The sequence below is a fragment of the Sinocyclocheilus anshuiensis genome, unplaced genomic scaffold (assembly GCF_001515605.1).
Source record: "Sinocyclocheilus anshuiensis isolate Anshui unplaced genomic scaffold, SAMN03320099.WGS_v1.1 scaffold1426, whole genome shotgun sequence".
In the NCBI taxonomy this organism is placed as follows: domain Eukaryota; kingdom Metazoa; phylum Chordata; class Actinopteri; order Cypriniformes; family Cyprinidae; genus Sinocyclocheilus; species Sinocyclocheilus anshuiensis.
The window spans coordinates 278,444-303,748 of NW_015557171.1; the positions used below are offsets into that span (position 1 = coordinate 278,444).

Sequence of the window (25,305 nt, forward strand, 5' to 3'; positions counted from 1 at the left end):
GAGTGCTGTAAAGTACCTGCAGGTCATTCTGTAGATCCCTTCAGAGGCGGCGCGTGAAGATGAAAACACCTTCCTTTTTGGCCCAGGCCTTGATCTCGTCCTCTTCTGTTTACAATCATATGCTGTGAAACAAATGATGTAATTAAAATCAACAAAAAGCTGAGTGGCTGGATGATTAGATTATATTAGATTGGAAGAGCAAGTATGAAATCCTACTTGTTCCTTCTAATAAGGCAATTTTCTTCCGTCGCGCATATGCTCGGAGATGATTGGACAGGCTGACAGCGCTGTGGAACGTCGTGTTGCAGTGGATGCAGATCTTCTTATTTTCTGGATCACACAAATAAAAAGTTTGGAGCTAATGAGCATTTAAATAACAGTTCGATGACCTGTGCTTTTTTTCCTGTAGCTGCTCTCCACTTATGACAGCTCTTTAAAACGCAAAAGCATGTTATATGGCTACACGAGTGTGTAATTTACAAAAGGAACACAGCAGCTTGAAGAAAATAAAACTGTGATTCCCTGAGTGTCATCACCTCCCACTCCATCTGTTTTCATATCATAAAGATCGGCTGTGCACTCTGTTTTTGAGGACATGTATGTTCTCAGTATTTGCACTCAGTTTGATGGTTTGTTTGTTTGTTTTTAGGGGCAATGTTTGAAACTATTAATCTGCTCTCATTGTATTTTTAGATGAAATGTGTTCATTTAATGCTAATCTACAGCTGTTATATGAAGCTTGACTATATAGGTAATAATATATGTGACCCTGGACCACAAAACCAGTCTTAAGTCGCTGGGGTATATTTGTAACAATAGTCAAAAATACACTGTATGGGTCAAAATTATCGATTTTCTTTTATGCCAAAAATCATTAGGATATTAAGTAAAGTTCATGTTCCATGCAGATATTTTGTAAATTTCCTACCGTAAATATATTAAAACTTCATTTTTGATTAGTAATATGCATTGCTAAGAACTTCATTTGGACAACTTTAAAGGCGATTTTCTCAATATTTAGATTTTTTTGCACCCTCAGATTCCAGATTTTCAAATAGTTGTATCTCGGCCAAATATTGTCCTAACAAACTATACATCAATGGAAAGCTTATTTATTCAGCTTTCAGGTGATGCATAAATCTCAATTTTGAAAAATTGACACTTAAGACTGGTTTTGTGGTCTACATATGGTAGAAATGTTTCATGATCAAAAATATCTTTAGTAATCAGGGTTTGTAATATATGCAAAGGGTATACAATAATTACAACCTAGGGCTGTCAACTGATTAGATGTTTTGGTCCCTCTTGATATTAGGTGACTTTCCTATATACTTGGGTCAAGAAAAATTAATTGTTAGGTACAATGTGTTTATTGTGTTCATGTTGTATTGCATAACCCAGCGGGTACCTTGATATCAATTTGACGTCAAATATTAGACAAGACTTGATCAGGATGCTATAACATCATTTTAAACTCAGTTTGGATGGCAATCTCTTCCAGTGGTAATTGGGTGAAAATAGGAAGTCAATCCCACATTGAAATTGGTTTAATGAATGTGTCGGCCAATATGTTTGACATTCAGTTCATATCCAATCAACATAATGTCAAGTTTTTGACACCACTTTGATTTGCATATTTGTTTTTTGACGTCAATTTTGGTGTCAATTTGATGTCTTTTCAACATCAATCTGCACTCTGTTTTGATGTTTTTGAAAACAAGAATGTGTCCTGTGTGGACAGTTTCTTACTCATTCTATGCTGTAGTATCAGCTGGGCCACTGCAGAATTTGCAAAAATATGATTTGCATATAGATAGTGCTCCTTTCCTTAATATAGGAGTTACATAAAGGTCAGGAGGCATTGTTAATTGTGGTAATAGTTCATATAATCATATATAATCACATTATTATCGTTAGTATTTTTATTCATTGAACCAAATCAACATTTTTAATTAATAATCCTAATACAAACATAATTGAAGATTGGAAAATTGGAATTGGAAAAATACACAAGAAGACATTTTTGACCATTTTGGTCATTCTGGGTAATATCAACGAATGGACATACACAAAACTCCTTCTGAAATGATCATCTCTTATTGTTTTACTTCATTAAGAAAATATCAATTCATGATTTACATATGTACTCATCTAGACTACTCTGAAAAGCACAAACTACTTTTTTTTCTAACTGGTCTCATTGAACCTCCTGCAATAGTTGTTAGTGCTCCACCACTAATCAAAGTGTTCCAGCAGGACATAAAAAACATACCTGATTATATGAGTCTGGTTGAACAGTCAAATCAAATGTATTTAACAGTGTATATCCAATTAAAATAGACAACCTGTGAAATAAACGTGATTGTAAAACTTAATTAATTTGTTTTTTATGAATGAAATGGGAGTTTTATTTGGGTAGACATGAAGCAAAGGTGTGCAAATACAGCTGATGTGTTTCCAGTAGTACATAAAAGAACGCTATGTGTTTTCCATTTGAATTTCAAAGCCACTTTTGATGACATTCATTCTTTTTGTACCTGCTACAATATTTCAATGAGTGGCAAACTTTTGCCATGCACTCTCTGAATCTTGTTTTCCCTTTCTCTTTTAATGGCATCAACTGGCAACTTCAAGGTTACAGGAAGAGAACTTTGTCTTAAGTATGAGGTGTCTGTCATACATATTTAATATGGAGTGCATGACTGAAATTGGGTTTAAGGTGCACTGTAAATAATGAAGGCAGTAGAGGTGGAAAACACATGAGAGCAGCTGTGAAACAAGTCTGTGCAGTCATGTTACACCGTATTGATCATTTCTACCCATGCTTGCTGTAAATATCTCAAATCAATGGTACGGCACTTAACAAACTACTTTATTATTTGCACTTCAAGGACTATAACTATTAACAAACGACTAACAACAATAAATACCCTATGGTATGGGAATAAAGAATGTTCAACGCAGGATTGTGACCCAGATATCTGAAACCTCACCTGTCTGTCACTCTCAGATTCTTTGATTCAACATCACTCGAAACAAGACAGATCACACCGATAAGTGCGGTCTGGAACCAAACACCCTTATAATGTTCCTGTACTCCGTCTCATCCTGAAGAAGTTCCGTCAGGATGCAGAGAGGTGACTTGCTAGCGCCCAAAATTGGCTTGCCAATCCGCTTCAGGTGACCCCGCACATGATTGGAGAGGCCGGTCTTAGTGTCAAACCAGCCCAGGCACAGCGGACAGGTATGCTCGGTCTTAGACTCTGGCTTATCTGCCATGATGAAAGCACATAATTACTTTAAATGAATAAGTTACATGTAGAAATGTTTGTACACATACATAAATATAGGTTATGCATGTGTGATTTTAGTTTGAGAGCATTATCTAAAATCACAATGACTTGAACAAGGAAAGGTGAACAATAATCACCTTTTCTGATTCTGCGATTCACTGAGGGGATTTTTCTGCGTATGCGAGGCTGGCGGTCCTGAGATGCCACTTGCTCAGGTGATACCACATGACGAGCATCATAACTTAGCCCCACCCTATGTAAGTGTCCTCTCACATGGTTGGACAAGCCCACCCCAGACTCAAATACTGCGGGGCAATAGGGACAGCACTTCCTGCCCACCGAAGGCAAAGGGTTGACAATATACTCTGCATAAGGGTCACTTTGCTGATAAACAACATGATCAGGGTTATCCTCACTTATTATACTCTCAATACACTCCTCCTTCACTATAAATGTACAAATATCATCACTGTCCACCTCTATGCTATTGTCTGAATTAGTATGATTGGTATAGTCCGGAATGCTGTTGTTGAAAGGGATGAAATAATCACTAGGGGTATTGCTATGAAACCGATCCGAAGACTCTTTGGTGCAGTCGCTGAAATCCTGAGAACCTTCATAGTCATCTCCCTCTTGTGGTGTACTAGAGTCCCATTGTGGAGACTCAGGCTCACATTTTTGAAGATGCACATGAGGAATATCGGCATGGGTATTGCGATACGGGATTGACATTTTTCTTTTCGAGAGTACTTTGTGCCGCAGCGTTTGCAGAGCTAAAGTACTGCCGGTTGAAGGATCTTTGGGACGGTTCTCAGTGCCAGGGTTCAGACAGGCTGCTTTACTCACGATCTCTGTTTTCGTTGTAAGATGTACGTCAAAGCTGGAAAGATATTTTGTCCTCTTTTCGGAGACAGCGCTTTCATATTCCTGATTGTCTTCTTCGACATATGGGAGACCTGTTGTCACGTCTATTTTCTCTGTAGGCAGAGGGGATAATTTGCTTGACTTGTCACTTCTCAGTGAGAATGGTGACAGCTTGTTTGCTGGGCTGCCATGGCTCCATTTGATCAGCGAGGAGCTGAAACCATCACAGGCTCTTTGTGTGTCTTTGCTTTTCACATTAAGGTCAGCTGACCCATTGGGCCTAAAGGGCAGCTGAACTCTGTCCTTAACAGACCGCTTCTCTGTGCTTTGAATCTTTGGCAAAAGTAAAGATGAATCCATGTTTTTGGGTTGGTCCAACACAGCTTTTATGTGGTCATCCACATTGCTGTGTGGTTGAGGTTCATAATTCTCAAAATTTTGCCCGTGGATAAGCTCCACGTGCTTTCTGAAACTATATATGTTCTTACTTCTAAATGTGCAAATTTGACATACAAAAAAGTCGCCAGTCTTGCCACATGCGTTGTGGTGAGCTGTGCACTTGTGTGCCTCCATTTCAGTTGTAGTCATGTGATCACATTCCTCACAGCTATAAGATGTCTTTTCCTTCTCATTAGTTTTGCTATGATGGAGGAAAATTTTAGGGCCCTTCGCTCCAAAGACACACTGGGGACACTGAAGACAAGCTCTTCTTCCCTCGACATCTATCTTACTGAAACCTTTAATCTCTTCCATCAGCCTCTCCCTCCGCACCTGGTGGATTATCATGTGCTTTTGCAGAGACGTTAGGTCTCGGAACGAACGCCCACACTCTCTACATATAAAGGGTCGGGGAATGTCTTCTTGTCTCACCTTATTATTCCTATCTAAATGATACATCATATGCCTATGCAAATGCCTCTTCTCCTTGAAATTATCGTTGCACTTTGAACAGGGGAAGAAGGACAGCTCCTCGCCTGTTTTTGTCTCTGTCTTTAACCGTGCCGATTTTTCACCCATGTAGGTGTTTGTTTCTACGTCGCTGCCGCCTTCATCACATTTCTCTTCCTTCTTGCTTGAAATTAGCTCCTGCATGGCAGCTGACTTGTCGCAGAATTTCTCCAGGCGCAAGCCGGCATATGCTTTCAAACTTTCCGGCTCTTTCCTGAAGGCATGTTCTTTGTTAATGGACGACTCAAAATCGGAGTCTTCGTCGGTTAGGGAATTCTGGGATGCGTAATCAAAGCCATCATAAACCTGTCCTCCAGTGTCAGCCCTCTCCATGGCATGATTTTTACGCATCCTCCGTCTTCGCTTGGCAGGTGGAGTTCCATCAATCTCTACCTTTGTTCTTACTCCATCACCTGCTACGCTGCTTTTCAACAGTATCCGCATGAACTTCTCCTGCAGGCCCCAGTTCAGACCATCACAGTCATCAGAGGAGCTCTCTGACAACTCCGAATCAAAGTCCCATAAGCACCCTGCTTTGATTCCCTTTCTAGCCAACAGTCGGCTGATTGGCCTGTTATCCAAGCCTTCCCCCACCAGCACATCTAAGGGGGCCTCACCGTCACTGTTGTTTGATTCAGATGAGGCCCGTGCGGGCCGCATTTTTAGGGCGCACCCTTCTGTTTTCTGCTGGGTGTCTGATTGAAGCTCACTGAGAGGCGGTAACACCTCAGGGCTGGTGTCTGTCCCGGGCAGAGGGGACATGTCTTTGTTGTGGACGCAGGGCTCCTCTGAGGTACAGTGTGAAGCAGCTCCATTAACAAGTGCTCCTGAAGGCAATGAGTCGTTTGTGCTGGGGGCAGCAGGGACGCTACCACAGACAAATGGGTTCGGCTGGACTCCATTTAAAGGGTTTTGGTGACTGTCCGAGGGCAGGGGCTCTGGTGGATCCAAGCTGTTATTGTTGTTGTTGTTGTTGTTGGGAGAAGATGTGCTTGTCAGCTCTTGAGTGTCATCAGAGGAAGATTCTATGTCTTTGTCTTCCTCTGCACTTTCTTTTACTGCCGCCATAACAGAGACAACACAGTCTGCAAAAGACAGACAAGCGATCAGTTTCAAGTCAGCATCTCCATATAACTACTTATAAGGGTCAATGTCATGGTGCACAGTGTCCTTGATAAAGGGCAAGAAAACACATAGCTGCCAAGTTCTCTTTGTATTTATTTTTTGTAACTTTCAAGAAACTTTTTTTTTTTTTTTTTTTTACAAATATCAAAAATATTTATGAAGATGGTCCTCTCTCTGATATACTTTCCTGTATCTTGTTTTTTTTTCTGTATGTTGGTTGGAACATTACTTTATAGGCTGCATACCTTTTAGCACTCAAAGGTAATAAGCAGTTAAGCAGTTTTGTTATTTAAAATATTATAATTCATTATGATATAGGTACAGTTCTTTCACACTGATATTTTTGTATTTATGCAATCAAAAAAATCATAAATTAAAACAGACATCAAAAAGAGTTCAGGTCATTATAGGTATGAATTGCGTTTTAATGTATTTCTGAATAAATTAATAGATCCTATGAAAAAAGTGCATCACAAATATGCAGCATCAAAGAATCAGGCTCTCTTAAATGTACTAATGGTGGCCTAAAAAACACGGCCATCATTTTTTTGCCACAATATGCATCTCAAACACCCACTGTCACCACTTTTTTTCACAACACACCCCAACGTTAGCCCTGGAAGTCCTGGTGATGAAGCTTAATTATGTGAATGCACCTCTGGGATCTAACCTTCCTGTTTCTTCCACCAAAGTTCTCAGCCGCCTGCTAAAATTGACCAATTTCCATGGGAACAAAGCGCACCACCAATAAGATCATATTATTCTGTCTTATCACTCTCTGATGGTGCCAAAGCACATCCCAGCACGAGACTGTTGTTGCTTCAAACCTGACAAATTGGCACACTGCACACACATATACACCAGGAGACAGACACACACACACACTCAGGTAGAAACGCTCCCGCTCATGACTAGCCAGAGAAATATACCTCAGGTGTCATCAGCCGATCTAATTATATTTGATGGCTTTCAACAGCTCAACACCAGCAAACCTGTGGGACAACAGGACTGTGTTTAAAGGGTGTGTTAAAGGGGCCCAGGCTTGCTGTTGTCCTGCTAGGCCACAGTGTATGCTCTGAGGATTTGACATTCAGCACTAGCTGCTCTCAACAGGAAGCCGCATTGCTAACGAAGTGTTAAATTCAGTGTTAATGAGTGGCTTCACTGTTACCACCTCCTAGGTAAACCTTCCGAGCTCCATATTCTCTCCATCTGTTGGGGTGTGAGGGGCTTTCGGAGGGAGAACAGACGCTCTGCATTTAAAAACGAACTTCACTGCAAACCCCTAAACAGCAGGGTGGCAAAGCCTCAGAATATGATTTCAGCTTTAAATTTACAGGCCTCATTAGCTTCCAGTTTCCACACTGATCTGTTCCATACATAACAAACAGGGTTCAACTGCAATGCGTCTTTTAAAAATTCATTCGCTTCTATTTACTTCATTTAGTCAATGTTAAAAGGCTGCCTTTGCCTTGCTGGAAGCTATTTACAAGGATTATGATCTTAAATACATTTACGCTCTGCACGGAGATCAATCTGAAGCGATTAGCTCTTTTTCTCAATCTCGCTCTAACTCTCTCCTTGAAATATGCTCAGTAATGAACATGTTTGAATTCACAAACAACAATGAATCGGTGGAGGTCCCCCTGTGATCAGTCTAAATTAACTGCACAAGTAAAAGAGCACTTAACACTTACACGACACACATATGTCATGTGCTCTCTCTCTCTTTCTCTCTCAGCCCCTATTCTTTCCATCAGCACTTGTTCTAACACTCGAGTTGCACCTCATCTTGAGGTTACTGCTGAAAAAATAAGAGGTGATAATTGCATATTATCATTACACATTATTCTGGAACCCCAGAAGGTAAACTTTTCTTGGATATTTATTAATCATAGGAGAATACAAACTACTTGCTATGTTCCACTTTGGTGTCTTCAACTTTTTTTCACCTACTACACTTTTATGATGGTGACAGAAGGCCAAAAGCTGGAAGTACAGGTGCATCTCAATAAATTAGAATGTCGTGGAAAAGTTCATTTATTTCAGTAATTCAACTCAAGAATACAATTATGTGCTGCACTACAAGTGCAAAGAACCATTAAGTATGTTCTATAAATATGAGACACACTCACAGGGACAAAGAACTAAAATATCTATCTCTATTTAAAAATAGATAACTTCCTAAAGTAGTATGAAGACATGGATCTATACTGCATTTTCCTTCTGCAGATGTAAGCTATGAAACAGAAATTGATTGCCAAAACACTTCAGACTCATTCAACTGAATGAAGCTGTGAAACCTCTTGTAGTTTCCTCAGACGCTTCCCCTAAAAGAGAGGACTACAGCAACTGTTGGAAAGACCAAGTGGGGCAAGTCATTCAGAGCAGTTATCTGTCTATGTGAATCGGCAACATGCCCAACTCCATTTCACTTTATCTATTACTCTCTCTCTCTTTCTTTCTTTTACCTGTCCTTCATTTCCCCATCCTATCTTCCTCCTTCACAGAAAAAAACACATCTAAACAAAGAGGGGAGGCCGTGGCCCCTCAAGTACAGAGCAGAGAATCTTCCTCGGTTAATGGGAGTTATTGATTTGTTTGACACACTGTGAATTTATGAAGCCGCCTCTCAAGTGTGAGAGACTAACAAAGCACAGCTGTGAGCAAACAAACAGGTAGCTATTCAACCTGACACCTCACAGAGACTGAGGACAGCCTGTCTTTCTCTTATTCTCTTGCCATGCTGAGGAAAAGCATTGAGTTCAACTCAAACAGACTCATGAACACACAGAGCAGCAGTGACAGGAGGAAACTCTTGCTGGGTTTCACAGCACATGCTACAGCTGACGGGCAAGAGATGTTCTGTGGAGTTTTTTTTGGAAGGGAACACTCATATATTTGGGAATTTCATGTTATAAGTTGATTTATAATGAATTAAATTACTTGAATTAGAATTTGTAAAATGAGTTCAGAGGTCTCAGCTAACAAGTCTGGGTAACACTTTATTTTAAGGTGTCCTTGTTGCACCTGTTACATGTACTTAATATTATAATAACAATAAATTATGCATAATTACATGCAAGTAACCCTAAGCCAACCACTAATCCTAATCCTAATCAGTTAATTAATATTACTCAGTACTTAAATGTATAATTACACTATAACAAGGACAGTTTAAAATAAAGTGTACTAATTATAAACATTTTACAAAATGTTTATCCTGCTTCACTATTAATTTATTTAACTTAAAACAAAATCTCTCAACACTAAGGAGAAGTGTCTACACCTAAAATAAATGTAAGGTATTTGCATTTTGATCCATTCTGCTGGTTGTTTTTGTACTTAATTTTTCCAAAAATGTTACTGTTTATTAAAAAAAAAGGACTGACACCTGTAGTAACCTTTCCACTTATACATTAAATGTTTATATTAAAAGATTTGGCAGAAGCTTTTACCAAAGTGACTTAGACTGCATTCAAGTTATATATTTCTTCCTTGGGAAAAAAACCTTTGCGCCCCATCACCACACTTTACTGTCTGAGCTATAGGAAAGCAAATATACATTAGATAGCCGTCATTTGTTGCACACAATTTGTACCATACATTACAACCCTTGAAAATGTTGGATGTTGTTTGATTCCCCCCCCTTTCTCCTTCGTTTGTAAAAGAAACTAAGATGCACGGAGAGTGGCATGAATCCAATTTCTTTTGAACGCTGTGTGGAAATTGAGAGCTCAGCAATAAATCTGCTTCAATACACAATCTCCACAGAGCGCAGGGGCAGCTACCTTAGAGATCTCTCCCTCGGTGTCTAACAAACCGCTGCTTTACCAGGAGCCAAGGCTGCCAAGTCTAATGTCTTGGTTGCCACAGTACTGCAAAGTTGCATTATCCATGGGGTTGCCATTCATAGCCAAGGTGATGCAACATTGCGGCTTTGTTAACGAACCCGGATTAAAAAACAGTCCACACAAATTTTCCTCTGGATTTCAAAACAAAAGAGCACATCCTTCCTCAACCCAAACTAAAAGAGCATCAACACGTACTCAAGGACTCAATCACGCAGCTCGCCTCAGTACTCTTTCCTAAAATAGAGCGAGTGAAATGCCTGCACCTCCTGATGGACTCCAGATTTAGGATCGGGGAGAGGGGAAAGGGGGGTCACTGGGCATGATAAAAGGGGACAGGGAGTGAGTGACAGTTGGGTTAAGACAGAAGTCATGTTCAATAGCAGGTAAGGAACATCAAAAGGCGAGTTCACAGGAAACCTATGCAACCTTATCTAGAAGGGGGATTTTCTGTTGTGTGAAGTAGATTAGTGGTGCCAGAGCTGCTGACATGGCCTCATTTGCTGCCCTGTAGTGATAGAGGAGGATTAAACCATATAAACCTTGAAGCCTTAAACAATACCTTTCAAAATTAGACAGATTAAGGGAGGGATGTCTGATAGGGATTTTCCGTGGCTTTGTCAGTTTAAAACTTCTCTTTTTTAAAAAGAGAGCAGGAAAAAGAAAAAGCTGAGCAGGTCTGGGGTTTCAGTTTTAATGAGGGCGCTCGTATTGTGAGCCGGGCAGTGGGTGTGAAGTAGCGCAGGTCGACAGGCTCTTAAACCAGTAGCCTCTCTCTCACATTAAAGAATGATTGTCACTTAAAGAAGGGGGCGAAAGTTTTCTGGCAGTTGCATCACTGTGGTAGCTTTACGCGGTGGCACATCTCTTGATGAAAAATAGACATTGATTGTTGCACTCTATTCTGTGTAAAATATGAAAGCAATGTGCCATGAAATATACTTCCACTCAAGTCATGAGTTGTAGGTGCTTTTTCAGCTGTGTTGTACGTCGTCGATTTTTCTTTATGTGAAATGTGATGATTACTGGATATCTGATTGAAATACGGTGGGGCTGCACGGGCCCGTATCTACTGCTGTGATCGAGGGCAGACTCACATGCGCTTGTCTTGCTTGAGTAGTGCGAAAGAAAAAAGCTAACTTTGTCACTGCCGCTTTGCTGAAGACACGTGACCAATCAGATGAAAGCGTGTCAATGTCAACGCTTGTCTACACGCTGAGGACGGGATCGGGTCTAAGCGAGCAGACATCAAAACGCTTCAATTTGGAGAAATGTCAAGCGCCGCAGGTTTCGGGATGAAACAACTTTTATTACCTTATCTTAAAACAAAATGTGCCTCGCAAGCTAAGACATGAGCAACATAATAAAAGTGAGAAAGTGGAAAAAGGCAAATAGCGGCAGAGGATTCCTATCTAAATTAGGACCAAACATTCAGTCTGACTATCTGTTTAACCAATACTTAATCTAAAATAACACTGCTAATCAAAAAAACGACCCGTTCTTAACCACACAAAGCAAAGCTTGCACTTTCTGGTCCATCTCCCCCTGAACAGGCTCCCTTAGGATATTAAAAAAATCATCAAATTTTTATCAGTCCCTGCTGCTTGTCAATGGCATCTATTAAAGCTGAATGAGGGGGCGGAGCTGCATCCAGACTGGTCATTAACACCAGAGCCCCACTCAATCTGAGCAACTCCCAAACATATCAAAGAGGAGGCTGCATGCGTGCAGAAGGAGAGGTAGGGGGTGTGCTCGGTAACCTGAGAAAGGCCCCATGGAGAGATGTAAATAACCTCCCGAGAGACTCCCAGCGGGCTGTAAAGAAGATGCTAACTGGGAGACGATGGGAAGCTAATGAGTATAACAGTAAATGTATACAAAAGACAGAAGGAGAGGCCCTCCCTCTTTATTCCAGTTAAGATGCTCTTATCAATGACAGGGCGCCGAAGCCACTTTCCTCGCTGCACCGTCTGGTTGTACGTAACATGCGGCACTCCATGAAGTAAAAATGCAGCTGACCAAACCAAAAAATTGTGCTGTTTGATAAGCAACAGATCAGGTGATCTGTTAATATATTTTTTTTACTTTTGAACAACAAACAAACATAGCATGGTGTAAACCTACGCATTTCAGAAACATATGCAAACATATGCGAGCAGGTCGATTGGAAACTGAAATTTTTCAGCATCAAGTTGGAATAAATACCAGGTTTTAATACTTAATTTTTATGGAATCGCAGCAAAACAGCTAAATGTGACTTTCTGCCAGGATGTACCCTGCACAATTCAAAATTTAACTGTGGTTCCACACAAAAGTGTAAAACAAGGACTGTATTTACTTCCAATATAAATCCAATATAATTAAGTCACTATTATTATTATTATTACTATTAAGCCATGAGCTGACAGAATCATTACTTCATACTGGTCTCTACCACTGATGACCAACAGATGGCTCTGGCAACTCAGCATTTTGCCAGACTTTCTATAACCAGATTACATAAAATTAATATGTAAAAACAACTGAATATATAAATTAAAAAAGGGAAAAAGAAAGTGAAAATAAATATCAATAATAATATCAAAAATATCAAATACCCTAAATATATTTAGGGTGATATTTAAAATAAATAAAAGAGTTTGTTTTTATGTGTTTGTGGAGAAAAGTAAAAGATTTATTTCATTTTAAAAGTGCTTTTTTTAAAGATTTAAAAAAATATATATATAAATTATTAGGTTAAAAATGAATAATAATTAATGCTTTGACTTCCATTTTTCTATTTTCAAACTCCGGTTGTACAAACGGAGTTTCAGAACCTGCTTGTGAACACATCAATAAGCAGAATATTAGTATATGTAATGACTGCACAGGTAAACCATTCACACACTCTCATCTAGTCTCTTAATACCATATAATTCAGTAATTTCTTCCTGACAGAAATGCTCTATAGTCACACATCACCCTGCAACCTCTGTTCAAAGCTCTAAAATATCACATCCAACAGGAACAATTGGAAAATTTAATGAGATTGGTGAACCACAACCTTGAAGGATTTCACAAGAAAAATGTTTTGGGGGCTTGACAGTTAATTCTCAGGCAAACTTTTGCCTTTACCCTTTCAATCAATAGAAACAGTGGATTTAATTTTGGTTAATTGGTGCTCAGTAAGAGACACCCTTCAGCGTCGATAGAACATTCTTACGGCCTTGGTCCTATTGATTCTGGAATCTCTTGTAGGCACTTACAAACGTGTCTGTTCCGATGGATTCTGTTCTTCTGCGGTTCTCATATTTTTAAATACGAGAACCTGCGATAAGAGACTTCAAATAAAACTGGTATTAGATGAGTATGTAATTTCACTCAATACTTACTATATCATGCACTACAAAAATCAAGCAATACTCAATATAATTTTCCATATATTTACACAAAGTTTTCAGCTGTTCCTTTAAGACCAAGTAACATTGTCATATTGTTACCAACATTTCATACTGATACAACTACAGTTATTTAAAATAGACTATAAATGGCATAGACGTTAGTGAATCTTCCGAGAGAAGCATTCATATCTTTTAACTGTAACCAAGTTTAGCACCCCGCAGAGCATTAGTGATCAAATCCTGGCCCCTAGTGGTGAAGTCATCAGTGTGAGATCTGGAGCCCGAGGCTGCTGCAGTCTGTTTGTAGCTTCTGGTGAGCTGAAAGATTTTACGTGTGTAACTTTCCTAAATGTATAATTACACTATAACAAGGACAGTTTAAAATAAAGTGTACTAATTATAAACATTTTACAAAATGTTTATCCTGCTTCACTATTAATTTATTTAACTTAAAACAAAATCTCTCAACACTAAGGAGAAGTGTCTACACCTAAAATAAATGTAAGGTATTTGCATTTTGATCCATTCTGCTGGTTGTTTTTGTACTTAATTTTTCCAAAAATGTTACTGTTTATTAAAAAAAAAGGACTGACACCTGTAGTAACCTTTCCACTTATACATTAAATGTTTATATTAAAAGATTTGGCAGAAGCTTTTACCAAAGTGACTTAGACTGCATTCAAGTTATATATTTCTTCCTTGGGAAAAAAACCTTTGCGCCCCATCACCACACTTTACTGTCTGAGCTATAGGAAAGCAAATATACATTAGATAGCCGTCATTTGTTGCACACAATTTGTACCATACATTACAACCCTTGAAAATGTTGGATGTTGTTTGATTCCCCCCCCTTTCTCCTTCGTTTGTAAAAGAAACTAAGATGCACGGAGAGTGGCATGAATCCAATTTCTTTTGAACGCTGTGTGGAAATTGAGAGCTCAGCAATAAATCTGCTTCAATACACAATCTCCACAGAGCGCAGGGGCAGCTACCTTAGAGATCTCTCCCTCGGTGTCTAACAAACCGCTGCTTTACCAGGAGCCAAGGCTGCCAAGTCTAATGTCTTGGTTGCCACAGTACTGCAAAGTTGCATTATCCATGGGGTTGCCATTCATAGCCAAGGTGATGCAACATTGCGGCTTTGTTAACGAACCCGGATTAAAAAACAGTCCACACAAATTTTCCTCTGGATTTCAAAACAAAAGAGCACATCCTTCCTCAACCCAAACTAAAAGAGCATCAACACGTACTCAAGGACTCAATCACGCAGCTCGCCTCAGTACTCTTTCCTAAAATAGAGCGAGTGAAATGCCTGCACCTCCTGATGGACTCCAGATTTAGGATCGGGGAGAGGGGAAAGGGGGGTCACTGGGCATGATAAAAGGGGACAGGGAGTGAGTGACAGTTGGGTTAAGACAGAAGTCATGTTCAATAGCAGGTAAGGAACATCAAAAGGCGAGTTCACAGGAAACCTATGCAACCTTATCTAGAAGGGGGATTTTCTGTTGTGTGAAGTAGATTAGTGGTGCCAGAGCTGCTGACATGGCCTCATTTGCTGCCCTGTAGTGATAGAGGAGGATTAAACCATATAAACTTTGAAGCCTTAAACAATACCTTTCAAAATTAGACAGATTAAGGGAGGGATGTCTGATAGGGATTTTCCGTGGCTTTGTCAGTTTAAAACTTCTCTTTTTTAAAAAGAGAGCAGGAAAAAGAAAAAGCTGAGCAGGTCTGGGGTTTCAGTTTTAATGAGGGCGCTCGTATTGTGAGCCGGGCAGTGGGTGTGAAGTAGCGCAGGTCGACAGGCTCTTAAACCAGTAGCCTCTCTCTCACATTAAAGAATGATTGTCACTTAAAGAAGGGGGCGAAAGTTTTCTGGCAGTTGCATCACTGTGGTAGCTTTACGCGGTGGCACATCTCTTGATGAAAAATAGACATTGATTGTTGCACTCTATTCTGTGTAAAATATGAAAGCAATGTGCCATGAAATATACTTCCACTCAAGTCATGAGTTGTAGGTGCTTTTTCAGCTGTGTTGTACGGCATTGATTTTTCTTTACGTGAAATGTGATGATTACTGGAGATCTGATTTAAATACAGTGGGGCTACGCGGGCGTGTATCTTCCGCTGTGATCGAGGGCAGACTCACATGCATCTGTCTTGCTTGAGTAGTGCGAAAGAAAAAAGCTAACTTTGTCACTGCCGCTTTGCTGAAGACACGTGACCAATCAGATGAAAGCGTGTCAATGTCAACGCTTGTCTACACGCTGAGGACGGGATCGGGTCTAAGCGAGCAGACATCAAAACGCTTCAATTTGGAGAAATGTCAAGCGCCGCAGGTTTCGGGATGAAACAACTTTTATTACCTTATCTTAAAACAAAATGTGCCTCGCAAGCTAAGACATGAGCAACATAATAAAAGTGAGAAAGTGGAAAAAGGCAAATAGCGGCAGAGGATTCCTATCTAAATTAGGACCAAACATTCAGTCTGACTATCTGTTTAACCAATACTTAATCTAAAATAACACTGCTAATCAAAAAAACGACCCGTTCTTAACCGCACAAAGCAATGCTTGCACTTTCTGGTCCATCTCCCCCTGAACAGGCTCCCTTAGGATATTAAAAAAATCATCAAATTTTTATCAGTCCCTGCTGCTTGTCAATGGCATCTATTAAAGCTGAATGAGGGGGCGGAGCTGCATCCAGACTGGTCATTAACACCAGAGCCCCACTCAATCTGAGCAACTCCCAAACATATCAAAGAGGAGGCTGCATGCGTGCAGAAGGAGAGGTAGGGGGTGTGCTCGGTAACCTGAGAAAGGCCCCATGGAGAGATGTAAATAACCTCCCGAGAGACTCCCGGGGGCTGTAAAGAAGATGCTAGCTGGGAGACGATGGGAAGCTAATGAGTATAACAGTAAATGTATACAAAAGACAGAAGGAGAGGCCCTCCCTCTTTATTCCAATTAAGGTGCTCTTATCAATAACAGGGCGCTGAAGCCACTTCCCCTTGCTGTACCGTCTGGTTGTACGTGCCATGCAGCACTCCATGAAGTGAAAATGCAGCTGACCAAACCAAAAGTGAACAAAATGTGGTGTTTGATAAGCAACAAATCAGGTGATCTTTTAATTTTGCTATATAAAGAAACATAGCATGGCGTAAATATATTCATTTCAGAAAACATACGTAAACATTTGCCAGTTCTGCCAAAGGCAAGTCTATTGGAAATAAAAAAAATTCAGCATCAAATTGGAATAAATACGAGGTTTTAATACTTACATTTTTAATACTTAAACAGGTCTCAGCAAAACAGCTAAATGTGATTTTCTGCCACAGATGTAATCTGCACAATTCAGTCCTCGTTTTACAAAAGTGCGAAACAAGCACTGTATTGACTTAAATCCAATATACTTTCGTCACTAATTATTATTATTATTATTATTATTATGATCATATTTACATTTAAGCCATGAGCCGACAGAATTTGCACTTCCCACTGGTCAGTACCACTGATGACCAACAGATGGCTCTGGCAACATTTGGCCAGACTTTCTATAACCAGATTACATAAAATAAACATGTAAAAACAAAGAATACACACATTTTAAAAAAGAAAGAAAGAAAGAAAAATAAACAGAAAAAAAAAGAAAAATAGGAAAGGAAAAATATAAAATAAAAAATCAAGAGCAAAAAAGATAAAGAAAAATAAATATATTTGTTTAGGGTGATATTTAATAATAATAATAAATAAAAGAAAGGGTTTGTGTAGGTGTTTGAGGACAAATGTAAACAATGTCTTCCTTTTAATTTTTTTAAATATTTCAAGATGTTTGTTTTTTTTTAATTATGAAATGATAATAATTAATGCTTTGACTTCCATTTTTTTTATTTTCAAACTCTGGTTGTACAAATGGCGTTTCAGAACCTGCTTGTGAACAATAAGCAGAATATCAGTATATGTACTGACTGCACAGGTAAACCATTCACACACTCTCATCTCTCTTAATACCACATATAATTCAGTGATCTCTTCCTGACAGAAATGCTCTATAATCACCCTGCAACCTCTGTGCAAAGCTCTAAAATATCACATCCAACTCCAGGAATAATTGGGAAATTTAATGAGATTGGTGAACCACAACCTTGAAGGATTTCGCAAGAAAAAGGTTTTGGGGGCTTGACAGTTAATTCTCAGGCAAACTTTTGCCTTTACCCTTTCAATCAATAGAAACAGTGGATTTAATTTTGGTTAATTGGTGCTCAGTAAGAGACACCCTTCAGCGTCGATAGAACATTCTTACGGCCTTGGTCCTATTGATTCTGGAATCTCTTAGGCGCTTACAAACGCGTCTGTTCCGATGGATTCTGTTCCTCTGTGGTCACTTTTTTTTAAAATGCAAGAGACCTCAAATAAAAGTGGTATTAAACGATTATGTAATTTCACTCAAGCACAATCAATGCACTTACTATCAGGCACTACAAAAATCAAGCAATACTCTAATTTTCCAGGTATTTCCACAAAGTTTTCTGCTGTTCATATAAGGCTAAGTAAACTGTTACCAACATTTCATACTGACACAACTAAAGATTATTTAAAAATAGACTATGAATGGCATAGCAGTTAGTGAATCTTCAGAGAGAAGCATTCGTATCTTTTAACTGTAACCAAGTTTAGCACCCTGCAGAGCATTAGTGATCAAATCCTGGCCCCTAGTGGTGAAGTCGTGTGAGATCTGGAGCCCGAGGCTGCTGCAGTCTGTTTGTAGCTTTTGGTGAGCTGAGAGATTTTACGTGTGTAACTTCCCTCATAAAGTCTTTAATAGGAAGAAGTGTTCTCATTTGCTTATCTGGGGTGATGTGGGTAACTGACTGGCGGGACACCCATGCCATATATGTTTCAAAGTTGTGAGAATTGCGCTAAGAGAGAGGCAAGCTCTCGACTTGGAACGAGACTAACCGGCGACAATCGCATCTGTCAAATAATTTTGGCACTCATCCCAAGACAAACTTCAGAGACAAAGATATCGTTTGAATGCAGAACACAGACAGGTTAACATTTTTCGCACTATCATCTCCATTCTGTTGGATCATTGTCCAATTACACAAAATTATTTTGGCAGTTTTGCTCACACAACATTATACCCAGATTCCCCTTTTTGGCCTTTTTCTGGAGGGCTGCTAGAGGAAGATGAAGGTTGCCAGGTTTCCAGGCTGACGGGAAGTATGCCTGTGACAAGCGTAACTGACAGCTCTGATTTAATTTGACTGGTGATCACACCCAGCTATAGTATCAGAGCAGTTCACACATCTGTGCCTCAGCTCAAGGTGTTGAGACATGCCACCAAATATCTGGAACATTACACACACCCCTGGTGCTGTGTACAGGCAGCCAGAGCGCTGTCACTCCAGCTTTCCAGCAACATTAGCGAAGACACAAATCTTACATTCGCTGTTTCCATCCTAATTCTGTCAGCATTTAATCTCTTTTTTTAATTAAATGTCCACACGTTTATTAACAATTTGCAATGATTAATGAGACTATTGTGATTTGCTACAACACAGAAAACAAAAGACACTAAACTGATATTCTTTTAAATACATATATGGTTCCTACCAGTCTTTTCCAAAGCATTGGCACCCTGCAGTTCTCAGTAAACCCACCTGCAGCATGAACATATAGATAGACAGAGAATTGTTATTATTAGACATGTCAGGAGGTTAAAAAGGATATGTGTGGCAACATGTAAGGCCCAAATAGCAAGCTACGACATATTAGCAGTAGTAGTTATTTAATCAAAAATACAGTATATTATTGCAATTTAAAATAACTTTAAAAATCTAATTTATTCCTTTGATAGCAAAGCTGCATTTTCAGCAGCCATTATTCCATGCTCATACTAAAATGCTTATTTGGTGCACAACATTTCTTATTATTATCAGTTATGCTGCTTAATATTTTTGTAGAAACCATGGTGCAATTTTTAGGATTCTTTGATGAATAGAAATCTATATTTTTGCTACAATAACACATATAAATTGCTACTATCCTATCCACCAAAACGCAGCTGGTTAATCATTAGGCTCAACATCTCATTTAAGCAAAAGAGCTCATTACATTCTAATATACTGATGAGTCTGGAGGCTGTAATGAGAGGTCATGCTAGAGGTTAAATTATATGGAATGAGCAGCTAATAGTCAGAGCATAGCACTGGATAAATAGGCCTCTCTCTCTCTCTTGGCCTCTTCCTCTAATAGATTTATGCAGGTCTCGATGTTCTGGCTAGATCAACAGCTTACTGAAATATCTCTCCGGCCCAGCTGCAGTAGTGCTGGCTTGCTAATTCAGGCCAGTGTACTTCCATTAAAACAGTCCCCTGTGTCTTCATTTAGAACACTGCGAACTGGGAGCCCCGCAAAAACAGGGAAGATGGGACCAATTTTTATTATTCTGCACATTCTAGAAATGCGCCTCAGTGGAAATATTTGACCTTGCTGAGTGACACAATCAATTTGTTTGAAATCGGCTCTGGATCTGTCTGGATCTCTTTGGATCTGTCTTTAAAGGATTTGATTATACATTTGCGCACATGCAGCTAGCAAGGTTGCATGTGCCTGAGCCCTGTTTCTGGTCTTGACCCTCCTCATTTATCTTAAGTAATTGGATTTTCCCCCCTAAATCTCTGTTAAGAGACTGCTGTTTACATTATATTAAGGTGATTATTATCAAATACGCATGGACTGAGGCAAGGCTCTGTCATGACCTCTGAATTTACTGTACGCTTTTCAGAAGAGAAAAGCTTCTTTCAAGTGGCAAATGAAGTGTGCATTATACAAGCTCTCTGAAATTCTTGCTTCTGATTGGTCATTTGCTAGATCCAGCAGCGAAATAATTCCAAATAATGATTCTTGTCCATGGCAACACTTTATAATTGGGAAATAAACTGCTCATGTCATTTGTGTTCTTGTGTTCAACATCTCCACAGTCTCTATAATTAAAATAAAAATAAAACCCAAATCAATATTTAAGTAACTGTGCAATGGGCAGTAAAACAGTTGTCCCTTACTTATCCAAATAATAGGTATTACTGGAGATACTTCTAATAGACATGATTGTGAAAGTCTAAATGACCATGAAATCTGTTGAAATCTATTAAACTAACACTGTAATTGTGGTTCACCTCAATGATAAAACTTAAAACATATGCCCTCGGCTTTATTAGTAAACACCAATAGAAAAGGTAGATATTCTTGTGTTTTCTTGGCCTCCATTTATCCAGTGTTCATGGTAACAAAGCAAACAATATCTGTATGATCACTGTATGCAGAATAGTGTGTAAGAATAGCTTTATTGTAAAACTATGCTCAGATAATTAAGAATGGAAAAACAAAGAGTTGCAAAGAACTAATGTTCCAAACCATATTAAGGGTACTTACAGCATATGAAAATAAAAACTAGAAGAAAATTATGCAGTCACACATTTGCAATAACAGTCCACAGAAACACCAACAAAGCGAAAACTTGGGTTATATTTCCAAACAAGCCAAACTGTCCTTGATATTTAATAATAGTATAAACAACACATCGTTCCAGTCCTCTATTCTGATTGGACAAGCTGATTTCAAAGTGTGACATACAGTACAGTAACAACACAGGGACATTTCACTCTGCTTGTATGTGTTTGCTGTTGTCAAGGCCATATTATGTGAGTGGTGCAGAGTGGAGATTGTGGTGTTGTGAGCAAGGAGTCTTTTTTTCCCTCGTTGCATTGCTTGTTTCTATCACTAGTTTAGTTGGCTTGTTGCTATGGCTCTTTTTTGGTAGCCTACTATTTTTGTTAATGGAGAAGAAATATACAAACTAACTGGCTTTTTTTTTTGTTTGTTTTTTTTGTCTGAATCAAGTTACCTGATATACTTACTTAATGATTTTATAAATTTTTAATTAATAATATAAAAATCATATTTACAGTTGTGCTACTGAATAGCCTATACGCAAAAGTCTGATTTCTGAAACCTCATGCGTACAGCCGAATCACAGCCGTGCTGATAAAGAATTCCAGTAGCATGATATTTGTCATGATATTACTTAATTTATTCAGTTTATTTATAATTTTTTATAAATAAATAATCGAAGGTGACATTTTAAGGGTAGACAGTCTGACAAGTCACATACTTGCAAGTCAAACATTTGACTAGTGAGCAAATGAAAACACTGAATCTGAAGCTTGAGCAGAAAAAAAGGGTAGGCCTATACTTCAGCACTCAAAGTTGTCATGCAGCAACACAAATTTGTGCACCTGATAAACTGACCAATGGAGGTAAAGCGGGATTTATCAAAATTATGTTTTAGAAGGGCCATGGTCATAGGTCACACACAGATATTATGTTATTTCATTTTATAAAGCTATAAAATGTGCATTTACAGCTATTAAAAGTTCTGGGAGCATGCAATCATTTTCATATTGGGCCTATTTTTAAACACCATTCAAAATGATCGACTGTGGTTTACAAGAGAAAGCAATAGGCTGGCGGGATGTTTGTTTGCCGCGGTGCGCAAACGTGTTGCGCACAGATTCCCTCCAATCAAGGTCGAGCCGAGCGCCTTCAAGACGAGCGTCTAAACGCGTCTGCGCTCTTCAAGTGTCAAACCCGCGACTAGAGGCCGCGACACAAACTCCCCGCTGACACTGAAAAACGGATCGTCTCATCCAGTGACTGACACCGCTTTGGATCGATTCTGACACCCATCTTGTAAAAGTGTGTATAAAGTGTTTTTCAGGGGGAAACGAGAAACCGCGCGAGTGCGCTCAGATGGCACGACTTTCCCCAAATGCGATACTATTCAGAGCAATAGCGTATATGACAACGGAGGGGTGAAATGTTAGCTTGCGCGATTCGTGACTGGCACGGTGTTGACATAACGTTACCCGATGCCCGTGTATATAAGCTCTCGTGCCCATGCAAGGACTCAAGCCACTGTACCCTTCGCGCATTCATCGCTCAACACGGTTAAACACACATCCGTCAAGGGAAGACGTTTGTAAGTTTCAAACCTACCTTCCCAGAGAATGACACTATAACATTGGACAAGTGTGTCATGGTACTTGATTACAGTCCTTTTTTTCGTCCTCCATCCGTTACAATGTCGCCATTTTGCCTAAAATTCTGCAGGTTGAACTAAAACTCCAGCAGGGATGTTTGGTCTGTGCGTTCACAAATCGCACCATGAACTAGGACGAAAAGAAACGTTTACATCCTTTCAAAGACAAAGTGAAAAGTTAAGGTCGTGTTGTTTTTCACGGAGAAATGGTGCATTGGGTGTTTAAAAAAAGAGTGAAGTAGAGACACACTGTAAATCCCCCTCTCGCGATATGGATTATTCCACAGACAGAGGGTGAATTCTTCTTAGGTGAAGTTACTGCTGGTGTTGAAAAAAAAAAACACAGGAAGATGGTGGGAAGGTGGACTTGCACACCTAGCGATGTGGTGAATAATGGAATGCTTTTTATTTTGTCAGTGATTATAAGCATTTCTTGCTGGACATTGTAGCCATACTTTTTTAGTTTGCCGTTTTAAGCTGTTTGATAACACCAGACACAAACACCTGTATTGTTTATAAGCATACAATACTGAATTCCTGAATTTTTTGTTTTTGTTTTTACTTTTGTGTAAAGGAAAGGACTATTTTGCAAATCAGTACCATAAAGATGTATCAATATTATTTTTTTCATTCACAGCATCTCAGCATCTCACAGTCCTGAACAGCTTAACATGTTGAAATCGCTTTCACTTTTTTTAGATTAGTGAGCAGATGACATCTCATAGCATCAGATGTGTTTGACAACTGAGCTGTGGGTTCAGAGAGATATGTGATAAAACAGTGAAATCAAATGAATATTTTATAAAATATAAATCTACCTGTGAAACTAAAACCAAAACTTACAGTTTAAAATCATATTCTTATCTTATTTTCTTGCAAAGAACATTAAACCCAGGCAAGTTAATTAATCTGAAGAGTGTATTTTAAATTTCTGACGAAATATCAAAATTAACTTTAGGCCTCTGTTTTCAGAGCATGAAGAGATTATAAGCATTTCTTGCTGGACATTGTAGCCATACTTTTTTAGTTTGCCGTTTTAAGCTGTTTGATAACACCAGACACAAACACCTGTATTGTTTATAAGCATACAATACTGAATTCCTGAATTTTTTGTTTTTGTTTTTACTTTTGTGTAAAGGAAAGGACTATTTTGCAAATCAGTACCATAAAGATGTATCAAATGTATTTTAAACCAGATATGTAACCTCTAGTCTAGTGTAGCTTAATTGAAATTTAAAATAGTATTTCATGTCAGTGTTAATGACTAGAATCCAATTTGTTTATTTATTTTCATTTTTTAAGAATATTTTGAGCTGTTCATTTTTAGTCTGTTCTGGCATGGATAGCAAGAAACAATGCTAAATGCATAATATAATAATAACATAATATTAACATGCAGTTAACAGTAAAATTGTGCATAATTAGAAAAGCAAAATTAATATGCTTAAGCAACTTCAAGCAGAAAATCGCAAGCCTTTTTTGTTAGCCTTGCCAACACAATAGAAAAAAGTGTCATGAAGGTCCACCCCTAAACATAACCCTCAGTTGGGCTGAAGCAGATTGTATGAAAACGTATTAAAGAGTGAGATTGAATAAGTTCACACCAATTAGCCAAAATGAAAAATCGCTATGAATTTCTGTGAGAGTGTTTATCTTACATTCAAATCACTCCATGATGTTTTGCTGCAAATGCATCTGTTGCTTGATAGAGTTGAACAAAACTATTCAAGGTAAAAGAAAGATGAAGTGGTGTGTATCAGCCACACATTTTTTATGCTAAAATTATTCTACAAACATATTTTAATGACTATATACAGTAATTAGCACAGTTACATAGTTAGCATTAAAAAAAATTGACAGACTTGTCCGCTGTCATCAACAGGGCTATAATTGTCTAACATTTTTGTTTTAGACCTAAAGGAGGGTTGTGTGTGTGTGTATGTATATATATATATATATATATATATATATAATACCTTGCTACGTGTACTGCGTTAGGCTAACCTTTAGGCCTCTGTTTTCAGAGCATGAAGAAATTATTTTAATGGCCTGCCAAGCGTACACTGAAAAGTTTGATTTTGGTCTGCTGGAACAAGAGCAGAGAATAATTTATTATGCTGTTTGTGTCTCATGTTAGTAGTTATCATTCCCTACCTTGGGGTACAATGGGCCATTTTTATCCATTTTCACTGGCTCACTTTTCTTCTTGATCCCATACGCTGCCGACGAAGCTTGAGCCTGGAGCAATGGTTTCGAAACATCACAGGAAACTACATTATTATACTGCTGCCTGTTAACAGGCAGAAAAGAGACGGTGTACCCGTTTAAATCTGGGGGCAGAAGAATGAATACAAAGGATTAGAGAGTTCATCATTTTACCAGAGGTGGTTTGTCTTTAAAGCAGGGCAGAGCAGACAGCACACCGCTTTTCATCCGTCCTGTTCCACAGGCAGCTCTGAGACCTAAACATATTAATGAAAGACATTCTTTCACTCGCTTCGCCCATCAACTCAAGGTCACTCGTCTGTGCTCACCTGTCCTTAAGGAAGAAGTTCAGTGTTTGTGGGGGGCACACTGTTTAATAATGTCTTTTGAAGACCTGATCATTCATATATATATATATAACTAATCCATACATACAAAGAAAACAATACGATTAAGTTCAGAAATTAAGTTCCCTTTCAAGGGAACTTCGAACTGCATCCTCTAGGGGTCGCTATGGGGAACGCCTCGTCGTGACCC

At 38.8% G+C, this 25,305-nt stretch overlaps 1 protein-coding gene across 1 annotated transcript in view; it reads right to left on the bottom strand.

The window, feature by feature from the left end:
• Positions 1-24,996, bottom strand: part of LOC107678349 (zinc finger protein 644-like) — a 26,668-nt gene extending 1,672 nt beyond the window's left edge. The window contains exons 1-6 of the mRNA XM_016473569.1: positions 24,943-24,996; positions 24,718-24,801; positions 22,521-22,620; positions 3,431-6,190; positions 3,052-3,272; positions 2,567-2,627 (exon numbers count right to left, since the gene is read on the bottom strand). Coding sequence (XP_016329055.1) covers positions 2,567-2,627; positions 3,052-3,272; positions 3,431-6,190; positions 22,521-22,620; positions 24,718-24,801; positions 24,943-24,996 — 3,280 coding nt within the window. The remainder of the gene's footprint in view (positions 1-2,566; positions 2,628-3,051; positions 3,273-3,430; positions 6,191-22,520; positions 22,621-24,717; positions 24,802-24,942) is intronic.
• Positions 24,997-25,305: the final 309 nt, after the last annotated feature.